The 18,144-nt window shown below is 35.8% G+C and overlaps 1 protein-coding gene across 2 annotated transcripts in view; it reads left to right on the top strand.

Moving 5' to 3' along the window:
- PIAS1 (protein inhibitor of activated STAT 1) overlaps nt 1–18,144 on the top strand; it is a 114,711-nt gene that overhangs the window by 82,147 nt on the left and 14,420 nt on the right. For both annotated transcript variants that reach the window (XM_041746249.1, XM_041746248.1), the window contains exon 8: nt 7,710–7,783. In XM_041746249.1, coding sequence (XP_041602183.1) covers nt 7,710–7,783 — 74 coding nt within the window. The remainder of the gene's footprint in view (nt 1–7,709; nt 7,784–18,144) is intronic.

Below are 18,144 nucleotides of genomic sequence, written 5' to 3'. Positions count from 1 at the left end.
TTTTGGTCACATTCCTATCTCCTTTCCCTCTTCCCTGCAGCAGTCACTTTAAACCTTGGTCATAGTTTACTCAGACACTACTCTCCGTCAGCCCACTGCCACTGCAAGAAATTGGGGCTATAGGGTGTGAATTCTCCCAACTGTCTATTTCTTCCCTAATCTTAGTGCCACCATAACTGCTTTTTCAACTTATCTATACTTATACCTATCCTTACTTATTCTCTTCAGTCTCAGGAGGAAATGTCCCTTTTTCGGCTCCAAGTTAATCTTTTATTCATTTATTCTTCTCATTCAAGAAATTATATTAAGAGTCTACAGTGTTCCAGGCACAGGAGAATATAGCATTAAGACACACATCGTCTCTGCATCCCTTAGAAGTTTGCAGTCTGGTGGGAAAGACAGAATTAAATGATTGAACAAGTCATTAATGAATTACAGTTGTGACATGTGCCTTGAAGAAGAAAGACAGGGAACTCTGGAGGTAACAACAGAAGAATATAGTCCTCTCTGGTGCTGTGATGTTTATGACAAGACTATAAGGGTGAGGAGGAGTGAAGTCCTAAGATGAGAGGGAGAGAAATGCCAAGAGACAAGGCCTATGGAGCTAGATCAGAGAGAACAGAGGAGGACAGTGTCCACAGAGATAGCCATGGGGGGAGTTCATGCAGAGTGGCATGATCAGATTTGGGCAATAAGATTGCTCTGAAGACTGAATTGAAGAGCGGCTGGACTGACACAGTGAGGCCAGTTAGGAACCTGTTGTCCAGGTAAGAGGTGATAGTGTCTTGAACGTATGTAATCATGCTAGACATAAAAGTTGATGGCTTGAGAACGGTTGAAGGGTAGCAACAGTGGTGAATTACATGTGGTGAGTGAAGGAAAAGAAGTCAAGGAGGGGTTCTAGGCCTCTTAAGCCAGTTAGATAGCAGTGCCATTTACTGTAATGCAAAAACAGTATGGAAAAGATTAGAGTGCAGAGGAAAGATCCGAGTGTATGTTTACACTAGTATTTGAGATGTCTATGAGACATCCAGGTGGAGGTGCTCAGAGGTAGTGTTATGAGACCTCACTCCCTCCTTTATCTGCTCTCTGTCCCTCTATGAACTCTTCCTGTCAGCCTTCCCTGTCGGGTCTTTTTCATCCTTTAAAAAATACAAAAACAAGCTATCCTCTACTCTGGATAGAGCTCTTGTGTTTCTCCTGTTGTCCTCATCCCACTTTGTTTAGAGTGCTCTACCCTTGCTGTCCCCCTCCCCGCTGCAACTCATTGTGCTCTTTTAGCCCCTGTCATTCCACTGGTGTCACAAGTAAGTCTGATTGCCAAATTTAAAGTTTATCTTTCCAGTTTTCATCTTAGATATTTTTGCTGTATTTCACACCAACCACTTTCTCCTTGAAAGTCTCTTCTCTGGCTCTTTCTTCTCAATCACTTGGTTTCAGTGGATTCTCTTAAGGGAAGCATCCTAAATGTTTGTTTTCCCTAGGGTGTCATCCTTGGTCCGCTTTTCTGCATACTTTGCCTAGAGATAATCACATATAGTCTTGTGGTTTAAATTAGCACCGACTCCCCAATACATACCTTCATCCCAGACTTTCCACTTAATTTAAAATATAAATGTGTATAGCTAGGTAACTGCCCTTACCAAAACATTCCACTGGTTCCTCAGATTCAGTTATTTAAAACCAAACCCTATCAAACTTCCACCCTAAATATTTCTCAAATCTGTCTTTTCTCTTCCTACCATCGCTGCCCTCATTTAAGCTCTCATATTCTGCCTTTATTTTAAAAACATATTCTTGGGCAGCCTGGGTGGCTTAGCGTTTTAGTGCTGCCTTCAGCCCAGGGGTGATCCTGGAGACCTGGGATCGAGTCCCACGTCGGGCTTCCTGCATGGAACATGCTTCTCCCTCTGCCTGTGTCTCTGTGTCTTTCTCTCTGTGTGTCTCTCATGAATAAATAAATTAAATCTTTAAAAAAAAACCCTATTCTTCAATAATATAACCTTCTTCATATCTCTCTCCTGGTAGCAACCTAAGTGATTAATGCAGATCTAATCTTACTGTTCCCTTGTAGTCCATGACTTGTTAACATCAGTGAAGTAAAAACTCCAGCTTTGTTAGCATGGCAGATGCAGCTTTCCGTGAAGTGGCACCTGCTTACTACTTTCCAGTGTCATCTGTATTCACCCTTCTTCTTGTACTTCATATTCCCAAAATACTGAATTCTTTTCTTTTATGCACTGCTCTGGCAGTATTGTTCTGTTTCTAAACTTGCTTCCTCTTTGACTGACTCCAGTTATTTTTCATGCTTCACTTTTTCCAGGAGGCATCTCAGAACCCCCCAGAATAGATAAGTTGACTTTCAGCTAACTTCCTGAACATATTTCCATTAGACCACATTAGAGATGATCCCACTGTTCATCTTTACTCTCTACCAGACTGAGTTCCTCTTGGGCAGGAATTTAATCTTATTTATCTTTGAATTCGTAGTGCACAATTCCTGGAGTATAGTAGATCCTCAGATTTCTGTTGAGGTAAACTGATTAAAAGAGACAGAATAAAAATCCTGTCTCTGTGCTTCTGTTTCCTTGCTTCTGAAATGAAGTATTCGACTTAATATGTTAAGTTGCTTACAGCCTTAAAGTTCTAAAAGGATGACTATAAAATAATCTGATATTAAGGAACAACAGAAATTATTAAAAAACAACTCTAAAGCAGCAGAAATAGAGAAATCTGTGATGATGGAAATGTACATTTTGTCCCGTGTAATAGCTACGAGCAACATGTGGCTATGAGCTCTGAAATGTGGCCAGTGCAACCAAGGAACTGAATTTTAAATTGTATTTATTTTAAATATAGCCACATGTGACTGACTGGTGGCTAACTCTCATAAGTCATGATAACAGATTTTTTTAAAGATTAACTTTAAATGTGGCTCGCTATAACTTTATTATAGGTAATATTATAAAATACTGTTACCACTGTACTCAGTGACACAGGAAAACTTTAATTCCCAGAAGACTTTCCACATGTTTGTTGATGGTTGCAGGGTAAATATTATGATTTGTCTTTATTTTTTATTCCCTTGCCCACATGTTATAAGGATTTTGCTTACTTTATTTTCCCTCACTTTCTTGTGATTCAATTTAACATGGTGATTACTCCTCCCTTCTCTGCTTTCTTTTGGTTATGTTTATTGATGTATAGTTTACAAAAATAAAAATTCACCTTTTTAATTGTACAGTTTGATGAATTTTATAAGTGCATGCAATCATGAACCACTGCCACAATCAAAATATAGAACATCCTTCATCCCAGAAAGTTCCCCTGTGGTCTCTTGCAGTTCATCTCATCCCCTTAGTCTCAGTTCCTGTAACTGTTGATGTGATCTCTGTCTCTGTAGTTTTGTCTTTTCTAAAACATTAGTAAATGTTTTTGAGGCTCATCTATGTAGTTTGTTCTTTATTACTGAGTAGTATTCCATTAATCTGTATCATCATTTGTTTATCCACTTATCAATTAATGGACAGTGAGGTTGTTTCCAGTTTTGCATTATCACAAGTAAAGCTACTAAAATATTTATAGTTTGCATATGGATAACCCAGTTTTATAGATATATATTTTTTTCTCTTGGGCAAATATTTAGAACACAGACAGCTGGGTCACATGATATGTGTATGGAAAATGGATTGATAGTTTCTTATAAAATGTATATGCCATTTGTGCATTCCTACCAATTATGTATGTAATTTCAAGTTTTTCTCCATCCCTACTAGTGCTTTGTATTGTCAGGTTGCCTTGATTTATAGCTATTTTAGTGTCTAGTAGTATCTTGTTATGGTTTTAATTTATATTTTCCTCATGACTAATGATGTTACATGCTTACTTGGTATCCTTATAACTCCTTTGATGGAGTATCTATTCAAATCTTTTCCGTCTTTCTTTGTAAGGCTTGTGCTTTTTGGTACTGTGAAGTCTTTGCCTAACTGAAGGTTAAACATTTTTTTCTAGAGGTTTTACTTTTTTAGCTCTTAGATTTAGTTTTGCAATTCATTTTAAGTTAATTTTCGTGTATGATGCAAGGTGAGGTTAGAGATTCATTCTCCCCATATAGATACCCAGTTGTTCCAACGTTTGTTGAAAAAACTTTTTCTGCATTTAATTACCTTTCAAAAACCAATTGACAAAAAAGAAAAAAAGAAACAAAAACCAATTGACCATAGATGTAGAATCTATTTTTCCATTGACCTATAAGTCTATTTTTATGCTAATACAACAGTCTTGATTACTGTAGCTTGATAGTAGTGAGTCTTGAAGTCAGATAGTCTTCCAACTTTGTTTTTCAGAATTGTTTGAACTAAGTCAACAACTCTTAAGTCGATATATAAAAAGATGATACAGTATGTCAACTATACTTCAATTAAAATAAAAAGAGATAATCCATAGTAACCAAGTAGAGTTTATTCCAGGAATATCAGGTTCATACAATATATCTGAAAATCAGTCAGTATAATTCACCTTCTCAGCAAACTAAAAGAAAAAAAAAAAGAACAGATCATATGATCAGCTCCATAGGTGCAGAAGAAACATCTGGTCAAACTTCAATATCCATTCTTAGGAAAATAGAAGAGAAGGGAAGGGAACAGTTTCAGTGTAATAAATAGCATTTACAAAAAGCCTTTAGCTAATATTATAGTTAGTGAAAAACCTGAATGCTTTCCCCATAAGATGGGGAAAAAGGAAAGAATATCTGCTCTTAATATTTTTGTTCAGTCTTGCCCTTGAGATCCCAGCCAGCACAATAAGGCAAGAAAAAAGAAACATATAGATTGGAAATGTATAAATAATTATTGTCTTTACTTAAAGATGACTTCATTATGTATGTAGAAAAAAACCCAAAGAATCTATTAAAAAGTTACTAGAGCTAATCCATGAGTTTAGCAAGGTTGCAGAATACACAGTCAACAATTCTAAGTCGATTAATAAAAAGATGATACAGTATGTCAACTATACTTCAATTAAAATTTAAAAAGATAATCCATAGTAAAATGGAAAGTGAAATTCATAAAACAAAGAATTTACTATAACATCCAGAAATATGAAAGGCTCACAAAATATGTGCAATATGTATATGCTGAAAACTTCAAAATAATGCCAAGAGAAATTAAAATAAGACCTTAATAATAATGGGGAGACATATCATGTTAATGGATCAGAACACTCAGTATTGTTATTGGAGAGATGTCAGCTCTCTCCAAATTGGCCTGTAGGTTAAATTCAAGATCCAATCTTGAATCTAATCCCAATCTAATCAATATCCTAGTAGGATCTTTTAAAGTGTCTTCACATGAAAGGATTGACTAAGATTGAGTCTATCCTAGCAGAGGCAAAAATCAAAGGCTTTTTATTTTTTAAAAAAGAAAATAGAAATTGGCCTGCTGATTCTAAAATAATTTCAGAAAATTCTACCTTTTCTAAGAGAAAGTAAACATACAAATCACATGTTAAGTAGCAATAGCTAATATTTATTGAATATTGTTATCTTAAAGCATTTTATATGTATTCATTCATTTAATCCTTAGAACATTGCTATGAGGTGCTGTTATTCCCATAACTTGGCTAACATCTGGATTCTAAGTTAGACTGGTTCTAGATCCTGGTATTCTTAACCACTACTTCAGGTTTCCTCTCCTGTTTCAGTTTCTTTAGGAAGTACTAACCAGTGAACTTTGTTTTGCATAACACAGATATTATGGTCTGTTGTATTCCTTCATATAAGTGGAAGTTTAAATAGATAAAATCCAAACTTTCCATTGCTGTGTGTAGGGTAAGGTGGTGAAGGTGGTGAAGGTTTGCAGCATGCAGAATGGCTAGTAATCCATTACAGTTCTGTTTACATGTTTATATTGTATGATGATTATGCTACCTTTATTTAAAAAGATACTATTTGTTAAATGTATCTTTATAAGAAAAGATTGACTAATATTGGGTCTATAATGACACAGGTACACTTTCCATAATTCACATATGGTATTATATAGCATAAGTGATGTGGTAACTATATTTTCCAAACTAAAACCTAGGGATTTTATGCCTTTTCAGCTGTGAGAGGCAGCCTATGAATTATATAGATTTCAAACATTTGGAATTTCCAGGCCAAATGTAAATGACTTTTTACTCTGGCATCAAAATCACATATGGAGCTTTTGAAAAAAGACCCATTGGTATCTCTTTTTCCCCTTCTGAATCAGTGGGCAATTACAAGTTAGGAAACATTGTAGGTAGTTCTGATGTGTATCATAGTTGAGATTCGTTAATTTATGGAGACAGATAGAATATCTAAAATGTAGACCATACTGGGGCACCTGGCTGGCTCAGAAGAAAAGCATGCAACTCTTGATTTCAGGGTTGTGAGTTCAAGCCCCACATTGGGTGTAGAAATTACTTAAATAAATAAAACTTTAAAAAGTAAGTGGAATAAAATGTGGACCATCTCAAAAAAAAAAAAATCCAGATTGCATTGATCACCATGTTTAATAAAGGCAGAACTGACTCTTAATTCTCATAAATGGTTATCAGCACAACAGACATCTACTCTGAAATCATTCTTCCTTATCGGAGTAGTTTTCTGCTCCCCATTTTCTTAGTTCTACTATGTATTAACTCTCTGGTTATACTTAGTTGTGCCACAGCTTTGAAATCTGTGATTGACTATGTACACAGCCACTCCACTTGGGCCCACATCACTCACAGATTTCAAAGTCACTGTGGAATAATTTCTAAAAATACTGGAGTATTACATTTTCACATTTCCAGTTTCACTCCAGTGTGGTTTAATTGAAGTTCCAAATTGAGGTTTTCAGAAGTAACATATGCCTCAGGATTCCTGAGAAGCGTGTAGGTCCTTGTTATATGACTGACAACAAGTGACAGAACAGCCATTATTACTAGTGCCTCCATTTGTAAAAACCATGGAAAGTTTGAGCTAAAAAGACTTAGAGATTATCTAGCGTGGGTTCTTCTTTTGCTAGAAACAAAATTAAGCTCAGAGAGGAGGATTGACTTGTCTAAGATAGCATAATTAGTTTATAGATAAATAAATACAAAACTCAGTTATATGGGGAAAAAGCAATTGAACTTTTTTCTTTCCATAATTTGAAAAGAATTAATGTATTTTCATAATTTAAGAATTTAATTAATAGAAAAATAGAAATATATTAACAAATATATTAATATTTTGTTATCTGAGCTTTGGAAAAAATTTATAAATGTTTTTATAGTCAGTATTGATTAATTTCTTTAAAAACAGTATTGGCAAAAAAGATAATGGTCATAGTTTAAAAGAAAGAAAAACTTTATTCAGTTTCTTAGAATCATAAAAGGAAAAGATTCTGCTATGTCAGCTTACTATAGAAATTTCCTGTATGTTACACAATGCAGTTTTGTTCCATGAATGAGAAATAGGAAACTTACAGGAAATATAGTCAGTCTATAGATATATGGTTATTTCCCTTTTGCTTATGATAGGAATTATAAACCATGTAATTGTTTTTAACTTTTCACTTAATTGGAGATAATTGGACAGATGATTTTTGAGGTTTTTTTTTTTTAACCTCTCATTTTAAGTTGCTTGTTCTTTTTCTTATGTTGCATCACTGATGTATCTTTAATAAACATGTTCTGTTTGTTTTTTCTTCAATGAATTTCAGTTAAAGAGAAATTGACTGCGGATCCAGACAGTGAAATAGCTACAACCAGCCTAAGGGTTTCTCTACTATGTCCAGTAAGTGTTAACTAATACTTGCTTTCCAGAAGATTCAACATACATTTTTTTCCTCTTATGAAGTATTTCCAATATTTGCAAAATGAGGTTTACTTTTGAAATATACCCACCTTTGTCACAGTTTCTGAAAAGTAAAAAGACATTATTATCTAGTTATAAGATTTGGAATCTAACCAAATTTTTAAGTCTAAAAATTTTCTACTCTTAGCTGTATTTAAATGTTGCTGTGATGATTAATGATTATTTCTCAGACTCAAGTATAAAGTCTTCAGATAAGGAATGTGTATTATCTTGATGCATTTATTAAAATTGCATTTTTAAAATAGTATCCTTTTGAATAGAAATCTAGCTATGATTTACCAACACATTTAGTTTAACCATTTGCCAACAATGACTACATTGTAAGAATCTACCAATTAAAAACTGTTCTGTTTCATCTGAATAACTGAATTGGTTATGCATATAAAAATAACCTAGAAATATTTTTAAAACAGAAAATGAGGTCAAAATCAGTCATTTGTACAAAATGAGTATAAGGTCCAAAACATACCAGATGATTAAACTTGTAGTGAAAAGATTTCCCTAAAAAAATATGTTGCTAAGATTTCTTTCTTAACCAGTTTGATATTAGGTCCACAGTTATAGGAATGGTAATTGAATGTAGCTTTCGTACAAAAATATGTGAAAAACTAGGAGTAAATTACTTTGACATTTTAATTATCTTTTATTCTATAATTAATCAAATTATTCATATCTAAATTAGGGAGAAAGTATGAAGAATAAGAGGACACAGCTGTTTCCTGACATGCCTGGATTGTTTGGGCAGGCCTGATATTGAAAGCTTTTAATATTGAAATCCTGCTAATCTAAGATGAAGATGAAGTTATTATATTCTTAAACAAATAATTTAAACAGAAACTAAATTTTTTGTCCTACATCTTAGTCTTTTATAATTTATAAAATCTCAAAACAGAAGATGAAAAAGCCATTAGCTCACAGATTAGTGTATAATACTGTATTTGATGTAGCTCTTAGAAAAGAAAAACTTTTTGTTTCATAATTACTGCTAAGGGAACCCCTATTCATTATTAGGCTTTTGTAAAATTACAGAAAAAAGTACAGTGGAGGTAATAAAACCCCCCCAAATCCTATCCTCTTGTATATATCCTTATATTTCTTTATTCCTTAAAATAGCCAATCTTTTTCTTAGGGAAAATATTTTGATTCCATCCTTTTTAATGTTATTAAAATTCTTTCCCAAATATATGATGCAATCATTTGATAGAACTGAAAGGACAAATAGAAAGCAACATGATAATAGTAAAAGACTTAATACTCTACTTTCACTTATGAATAGAATAACCAGACAGAAAGTCACTAATGAAGCAGAGGAATTAAACAGTGAAGATCAATTGGACCATATAATACTCCACCAATAATAGCAGATCACACATTCTTCAGTATAGACCACGTGTTAGGCCACAAAACAAGCCTTAGTAAGTTCAAGTCATACAAAGTATCTTCTTTGACCACAGTGGGATGAAACTAGAAGTCAGTAGTGAAGGAAAACAAGAAAATCCACAAATAGGTGGAAATTAAACAACACACTCTTAAACAGCCAGTGAATTAAAGTAGTCATCACAGGGAATTCAGAAAAGATCTGGAGACAAATGAAAATGAAAACACAATACACCAAAATTTATGGGATGCAGCAAAAGCAGTAGGAAGAGGGAAGTTTATAGCAGTTAATATTTACATTAAAAAAAGAGGAAAGATCTCAAATCAACAACCTAATGTTATGCCTCAAGATGCTAAAAAAAGAAAAACAAACCCAAAGTCAGCAGAAGGAAGGAAATAACAAAGATTAGCACAGAGATAAATGAAACAGAGAATAAAAAAACAATAGAAAAAAACAATGAGACCAAGAGTTAGTTTTTCAAAAAGATCAACAAAATTGACAAACTCTTAGCTAGACTAAGAGATAAAGAGGGTAGACTTCAATAGTTAAAATTAGAAATGGAAGAGAAGATGCTACAACTAATGAACTGATCCAACAGAAATAAAAAGGATTATCAGAGACTACTGTGAACAATTATGTGCCAACAAACGGGACAACTTAAAAAAGAAATAGATAAATTCCTAGGAATTTACCACCTACCAAGATGAATCATGAAGAAATAAGAAATCTGAGCAAACCTATACGTAGTGAAGAAAGTGAAGCACCAATCAAAAATCTGCCAACAAAGAAAAGCCCAGTACTTCATGGCTTCACCAGAGAATCCTACCTTATGTTTATTTATTTATTTATTTTTTTAAAAAAGGTTTTATTTATTTACTCATGATAGACATAGAGAGAGAGAGAGGCAGGCTCCATGCCAGGAGCCCGACGTGGGACTCGATCCCAGGACTCCAGGATCACGCCCTGAGCCAAAGGCAGGCGCTAAACCGCCTAGCCACCCAGGGATCCACCTCCCTACCTTATGTTTAAAATACATTTAACACCGATCCTTTTCAGACTCTTCCAAATAATTGAGGAACCAGGGAATACGTCCAAACTCATTATCTGAATCCAGCATTTCCCTGATCCCCAAACCAGATGAAACCAAACCATTAAAAAAATCACACACCATGACCAGTTGTTGGGATTTGTAGCTGGAATGTAAAGATGGTTCAGCATACAAAAATCAATCTGTGGAGTGTCTGGGTGGCTCAGTCAGTTAAGTGTCTGCCCTTTGCTTAGGTCATGATCTCTGGGCCAGGGGATTGAGTCCCGAGTTGGGCTCCCTACTCAACAGGGAGTCTGCTTCTTCCTCTGCCCCTCCCCACCATTCATGCCCTCCCTCCCTCCCTCTCTCTCAAATAAATAAAAATTTTAAAAAATCAATCATTGTAATATACCACATTAACAAAATGAAGGACAAAACCACATGATTATCTCAATTGATGGGAAAAAAGCATTTTGCAAAGTTCAATGCTCTTTCATTATAAAAAACACTCAACTAACTAGGAATAGAAGGAAGCTTCTGCAGCATAATAAAAACCACATATAAAAAGCCGACAGCACACATGATACTCAGTAGGACAAGAATGCCCACCTTCTCACTACTGCTGTTCAACAGAGTACTGGAAATTCTGGCCAGGGCAATTATAAAATAAAAGAAATAAGACCTAAAAATCGGAAAGGAAGTAAAATAATCTCTGTTCATAGATGTCATGGTCTTTTATGTAGAAAACCCTAAAGATTCCACATAAAAACAAAATCAGAGTTGCAGGATACAAAATCAAAATACAAACTTAGTTGTATTTCTTTCTTTTTTTTTTTTTAATTTTTATTTATTTATGATAGCCACAGAGAGAGACAGAGAGAGGCAGAGACACAGGCAGAGGGAGAAGCAGGCTCCATGCACCGGGAGCCCAACGTGGGATTCGATCCTGGGTCTTCAGGATCGCGCCCTGGGCCAAAGGCAGGCGCCAAACCGCTGCGCCACCCAGGGATCCCCTTAGTTGTATTTCTAAACGCTAACAGTAAACAATCCAGAATGGAAATTTAGAAAACAGTTCCACTTACAACAGCATCAAAAATAATAAAATACTCCAGAATAGCCTTAATCAAGAAATAAGATTTGTACACTGAAAACTATAAAACATTGCTGAAGGAAATTAAAGAAGACGTAAATAAATGGAAAGACATCCCAGGTTCATGGATTGGAATGCTGAATATTGTTAAAATATCTGTACTACCCGAAGTGATTTACAGATTCAGTGCAATCCCTATCAGAATCCCAATGGCATTTTTTGCAGAAATAGGAAAAAATAATCCTGAAATTCCTGTGGAATCTCAAAGAACCCCAGAGAGCCAAAAACAATATTTTAATGAGAACAAAGTTTGAGCTTCACATTCCCTGATTTCAAAACATACTACAAAGCAACAGTAATTATGGTTAAGATGATGTGGTACAGAAATAAAGACAAATAGTGTTGACTATAATAATGGAATAGGGAACCCAGAAACAGACTCTTGCATTTATGGACCAAGTTACCTTTCAACAGGGGTGCCAAGACTATGCAGGGGAAAAAAGTCTCTTCAACAAATGGTGTCTGGAAAACTGGGTATTTAAATGCAAAGTAAGGAAGTTGGGCCTTTATACCACATGTAGAAAAGTAATTAAAAATGAATTAAAGACCTTAAACTTCTAAACTCTTAGAAGAAAATGTAGGGGGATAGTTTGATTGAATTTCACAGTGATTTCTTGGGCATAACACCAAAAATGTAAGTAGCAAAGCAAAAATAGAAGGACTATACCAAACTTAAAATCCTCTGCATGTCAAAAAAAAAAAAATATGAGAGTGAAAAGACAACCTATGGAGTGGGAGATCATTGCAAATCATATATCTGATAAGAGGTTAACAATATAAGAAACTAGGGATCCCTGGGTGGCGCAGCGGTTTGGCGCCTGCCTTTGGCCCAGGGCGCGATCCTGGAGACCCGGGATCGAATCCCACATCAGGCTCCCGGTGCATGGAGCCTGCTTCTCCCTCTGCCTGTGTCTCTGCCTGTTTCTCTCTCTCTGTATGACTATCATAAATAAATTTAAAAAATTTAAAAAAAAAATGTGTTTAAAAAAAAAAAAAAACAATATAAGAAACTTGGGATGCCTGGGTGGCTCAGCGGTTAAGTATCTGCCTTCAGCTCAAGGCATGATCCTGGAGTCCCAGGATCGAGTCCCATATCGGGCTCCCTTCATGGAGCCTGCTTCTCCCTCTGTCTGTGTTTCTGCCTCTCTCTCTCTATGTCTCTCATGAATAAATAAATAACATCTTAAAAAAATATATATATAAGAAACTTCTCCAGCTCAACAATAACAAACAACCTGATTGGAAAATGGGCAAAGGACTTGAATAGACATTTCTCCAAAGAAGATTTACAAATGGCCACAAACACATGGAAAGATGTTCTCCATTGCAAATCACTAAGGAAATGCAAATAAAATCCACATGAATTATTAATTTCATACCCATCAGGATGGCCACTATCCAAAGAAGAGTAGATACCAAATGTTGGTAAGGATGTAAAGACACTGGAACGAACCCTTGTACACTGTTGGTGGGAATGTAAAATGCTGCAGCCATTTTGGAAAACAGTGTGGAAGTTTCTCCAAAAAAGTAAAAAAAAAAAGTTATACCATATGCTCCAGTAGTTCCTCCTCTGGGTATATATCCAAAAGAATTCAAAGCAGGATCTCTAAAGAGAAAATTTGTGCACCTATGTTCATTACAACATTATTCACAATAGCTAAGACGTAGAAGTAACCCAAATGTATATTGAGAGATGAATGGATAAAGAAAATGTGGTAAATATGTATATACAGTGGAATACTATGCAACATTTAAAAAGAAGAAAGCCATGTCCTATGCTACAACATGGATGAACCTCTAAATCATTCTGATAAACAAATAAGCCAGTCACAAGAACATAAGCACTGTGTTTCCATTCATATGAAGTATCTAAAGCAGTCAAGACCATAGAAACAAAATAAAAGGTGGTTACCAAGGACTGGGGGGGAGGGGGAATTAGTGTTAGTGGATATCAAGTTTCAGTGTTAGAAGATGAAAAAGTTCAAGAAGTCTCAGTCTCTATTCCAAGGTGAATATACTTAACACTACTGAATTGAATGCTTCAAAATGGTTAAGGTGGTAAATTTAATATTACATGTTTTTACCACGATAGAAAATACAGGCCAGAGTCATGGGGTGGGTTCTTAAGTAAGAACATCAAGATAAATGTTATAACAGATTATAGTGTAAAGGAAGCTGGCATTTTTTTAACATTAGGAAAATGGCTCACAGACCAAGGAAGTGGAAGGTAGGAAGAAGACAAAGATTAAAAAAAAAAAAAAAAGTAACCTGTTTATCCTACCCTCCTTCCCCCAGACCCTTGGTATCTATTTTCCTCCTCCATGTGATTTTTTACCATCCCATTCCATTAGAAAATACCAGTTCAGAGACTGAGAAATTTAGTAAAGTGCAGAAGCTTCATTTTCCATTTAAATCACTGGAAGAAGTCTTGTTTTCCTGCAGTCTCCTTTTAAAAGTGTTTACAGTTGTTCTAATGTATGTGATGTTTATATCATTAGATGAAGCATTTATTCATATAGATAAGCACTGTACTATAAATCTTGGCGTTTTTACTTAGAGAACTAGTTTTGGATTTTATAGTTCAGATGATCTTTATCTTATTAGAAAATATATATATATATTTTTAAAGATTTTATTTATTTATTCATGAGAAATACAGAGAGAGAGGCAGAGACACAGGCAGAGGGAGAAGCAGGGAGCCTGATGTGGGACTTGATCCCCGGTCTCCAGGATCACACCCTGGGCTGAAGGTGGCACTAACCCTCTGAGCCACCAGGGCTGCCCCGTCTTATTAGAAAATATTAATCAGGTTTTGCCTGTTGCACCTCTTAATAATGGGCCAACTTTAATGTTTCTTACCTTAACCCCCCCCTTTCCTCCCTTTTTTAGTTGCAACAGCTTTAGCAGTTCATTTTAAATTGACATCTGCTTTTAAAATTCAGATTATAGAAAAAAAACTATATATATAAAATCCATAATTGTAATACTTTTATGGATTTCTATTTGGCCGAAGGGAAAATCCCTTTACAATTATTCTGGAACATTAAGACAATATATTTTAGGTATGTTTTTACTCCAAAAAGTAGAACTTGGTAACGACAACTCCTCTATATATCAAATTTATAGAATAATAAAAGAGATTTGTTCTCTTTGAACTATGTAAATATGATATCTGACTGTGCATTTGAATTGCCCTTGTGATATACACAGCTCAAAATAAATGAGTTCCTGTTGTTTGTGTACCATTTAGCTAAAGGCAATGAAAATAATTAGAAATGTTTTTGCTCTTTAGGTATTTTTTAGTTCTGATTTATTAAAAATACAGCTGGAAGAGGGGCTCCTGGGTGGCTCAGTCGGTTGAGCATCCAACTCTTGGTTTTGGCTCATGTCACGATCTCAGGGTTGTGAGATTGAGCCTTGTGTTCGTTGTCCCTGCATCTAGCTCTATGATCAGTGAGGTGTCTGCTTGTGATTCTGTTTCCCCACTTGTGTGCACTCTCTCTTTCTCTAAAATAAATAAATCTTAAAAAAAAAAAAAATACAACTGGAGGAATGTTTAAGAACCTACTTTGTGAAATACTCCCCAGACCTATGAACTTCTATACAAATGACTTGGAGTTGATAGAAGAAAAAAAAAATCCTTTGAAATTTATTTATGAAATACTGATGATGATAATGAAGAAGTTGTGAAATTATTCTTGATATCACTGTTCCTTTCTTTTTACAAGGAAAAAATACATTTTCTTGACTTTTTAGGGCCCTTTTGATGTAAGCTAGTTTCAACATATCTAGGTGTAGGGTATTTTCTTTTGCAGCCTCCTCAGTTACTAAATAGTACTGTTATGTTATAGTAAATTTAGTGGCATTGGGAGACTTGTTTGGGGGTTGATGCCCTATGAAGGAAAAAGGGAAATTGGTAATTATGAAGACGTTTAAAACTCTGCTTTTTTCCTGATACCATGTTAATCAGTATCTATTTGTAGATTAAGTGTTTAGGATTTAGAAACTGTTTTTAAAATCAGAAATATGAGGAGTATTATCATAAAACACTTATTACTTAGTGATTCTGGGAAGCAAAGCATTTGTGTGACAGCTAATAAACAGCTCATTTGGAAGTGATCTTTTCCTTTTCTGTAAATGTCTTTCCTGCATCCTTCACATAGCAATGTTCCTTAAAACTCCGGGTAAATTTGTCAAGTGTGGCTGATCATCAGGCCCTGAAAGTAGCTCTCTCACCAAAAAGATGAGCTGACAAGTGAGGCTTAGAGGGAGGAAAGTCTGTGAGATGATTGTGTAGAGAATAACTGCTTTCAGAGTGTACATTCTACAGCCTATGGCTTGGATTCTGAATCAGACTTTATGTCTTACCTTCTTATCCGCTGTCTTCATAAGCTATCCAAAATGGCCTACTAATTCTGCAATTCATGGACTTTGTCTATGATTACTGTATTTGTATAGGATTTTCCAGCCAGTGATTTCTCTACTTAGTATTTAGGCAGTAGCAAAAATACCTGCTCAGTAGGAATTTGCACTTCAGGTAAGTGAAGGTCTGCTTTCAGATATAAAAATTTAATTTAACACCACCAAGCAGATTGTTATTTGGAAAATATTTCTGGAATAATGCAATGTGTTTTGGCTGACAGTAAATAGATGTTCTTGTGTTGTAAGAACTGCTTTGTTCTTTTTTGCCTTTTCATCAGGTGCTCGTATAAATCCAATCATAAAAATTGAATAGTAGTAGAATAGAGGAAAGAGTTGTTAAATATTAGGTGAGCTAGAATGGAAGAACGGCTGAGCTGAGATGTGGGTGTGTCTCCTACTAGCTTACAAAGTAATTTGAAACAGATAATGTTTCTGTACTTTAATTATAATAGGTGACATACATTGAGCACTAGTTTACTATATGTCAGGCAGTATACAATAAACATAACATAATTTAAATCCCACAATCTTATGACATAGATGGTATTTTTATCGCCATTTTACAAAGCTAGACTCGGGGAGACTAAATGAGATTCAGGATTCCCACAGCAAGTAAATTCAAATTTAGGTAGTCTGACTCCAGAATTCATACTCTGACTTGCCTCATAAAGTACTGCATACAGCCCCCCACACTCCATGAGCGGTCCGGTCCATCCTAGAGCTGGTCAGTGAAGTACAGCCAAGGCATTATTAGTCCACACACATGACCATCTTCCTGCTGTGTAGCACATACAGTTCCAAGTGCCAGGAATAAGGAACCAAGTCTGATGTATAGCAGTACATCTCGTAGGAGGAAACACATATATAAACAAGTAGTACCTAGTCATGCACAGGGTAGAGTTGGGCACCCAGAGAAGGGAGCTGTCAGTTTTCTGTCTTTCCTGTCCAAACTTCTGACACTCTAAGTTGGCATTACTCCCTTCTCACAAGCTTATAGCACAGGGTCCTGTTTTAGTCTTCATCAGTACATCCTGTTGAAGTAAGGAGGAAACAGTGTTACTTTGGAGATAGAAAAAGAGGCCCAGAAAGGTTAAGTGGCTTTCCTAGAGGCACAGTAAATCATTGGTACCAGAACAATAATTTAAGGCCACAAATGACACTTAATTTCCTTGGTAGAGTAGGAAATTGCACATTTCCCTGAAATTCTTCTTAGCCAAAATCCTTTTCCTCCTTTTTTCCTCATCTAACTCATATCCTTTTCAAGCCTTTTTGTTTTTCAAGCTCGCAAGAATGTGAGAAATCTTTTCCTGGTTAGCAAACAGTGTGGTTATTCAAATAACAGAAGTTATTGTAGATAACTTCTCTACTGTATGGCCATAGTTGCTTACCTGGGCCCCATGGTGGTAACCCAGCTGCACTCTGTGAGGTGACCTCCAGGGAAGGAGCTGTGATGGGACAGCTCTCAGTGCAGTGTCTGTCCCCTGGGCCCAAGCTAGCAGCAGCTCAGGGACTGGATGAAGTAGGTATCATTTTTCATGGGACAGGTTCTACTTAACCTCAGCCTAAGCAACATTTCAAGGTGAGAAGAGAAAGTCTCATAACATGGTGGACATGCTAGAGGTCTAAGGGATGTTTGCTGAATTGTCTCTGATGGTGTGCCCCGTGAGGGAAGAAATAGAGTGCACCCTCTTGACTTCTGTCTCGGAGCTGCCATTTGGCAACTGTGCCAAACATCCTGGGGAGTGCTTACCCTTCGTTCTGTTTTGAACTGTGAACTGCTGTCATTCAGAGATCACGGTGAATGTCTTTACATCTGTATCCTGTAGTATTTAATAAGACATTGTTTTTCCACTCCCCAAATCCCTAGTAAAGTGATTCTTAAACTTTTTTGGATCACAGACTACTATAAGAATTTGGTGGGGCACCTGTGTGGGTCAGTCGGTTAAGGGTCTGCTTTGGCCTCAGGTCGTGATCCCGGGGTTGGGGTTGAGCCCCAGCATTGGACCCCCTGCTAAGTGGGGAGTATGCATCTCCTTCCTGCTCTGCCCCTCCCTCCCACACTCTTGCACATGTGTGTGCATGCTCTCTTTCTTTCCCTCTCTCTCTCTTTCAAATGAATACATTTTAAAAATCTTAAAGTGCTATCCCTAGGGAAATGCACAAACTTACAGAATTTTGCATATCATTTTAAGGAGTTCATGATTCTTTACTCCATAAGCTGATATGTGAGCTTGGGGATGAGGGTGGGAATAACCCTTGCTGTAGACTTCCATAGTCACTGTGTTTAATATCTAAAGATATAG

This window comes from Vulpes lagopus, chromosome 2 (genome assembly GCF_018345385.1).
Source record: "Vulpes lagopus strain Blue_001 chromosome 2, ASM1834538v1, whole genome shotgun sequence".
In the NCBI taxonomy this organism is placed as follows: domain Eukaryota; kingdom Metazoa; phylum Chordata; class Mammalia; order Carnivora; family Canidae; genus Vulpes; species Vulpes lagopus.
Note: the sequence above shows the minus strand (reverse complement) of the source record. Positions and strands in the feature narration are given on the sequence as shown.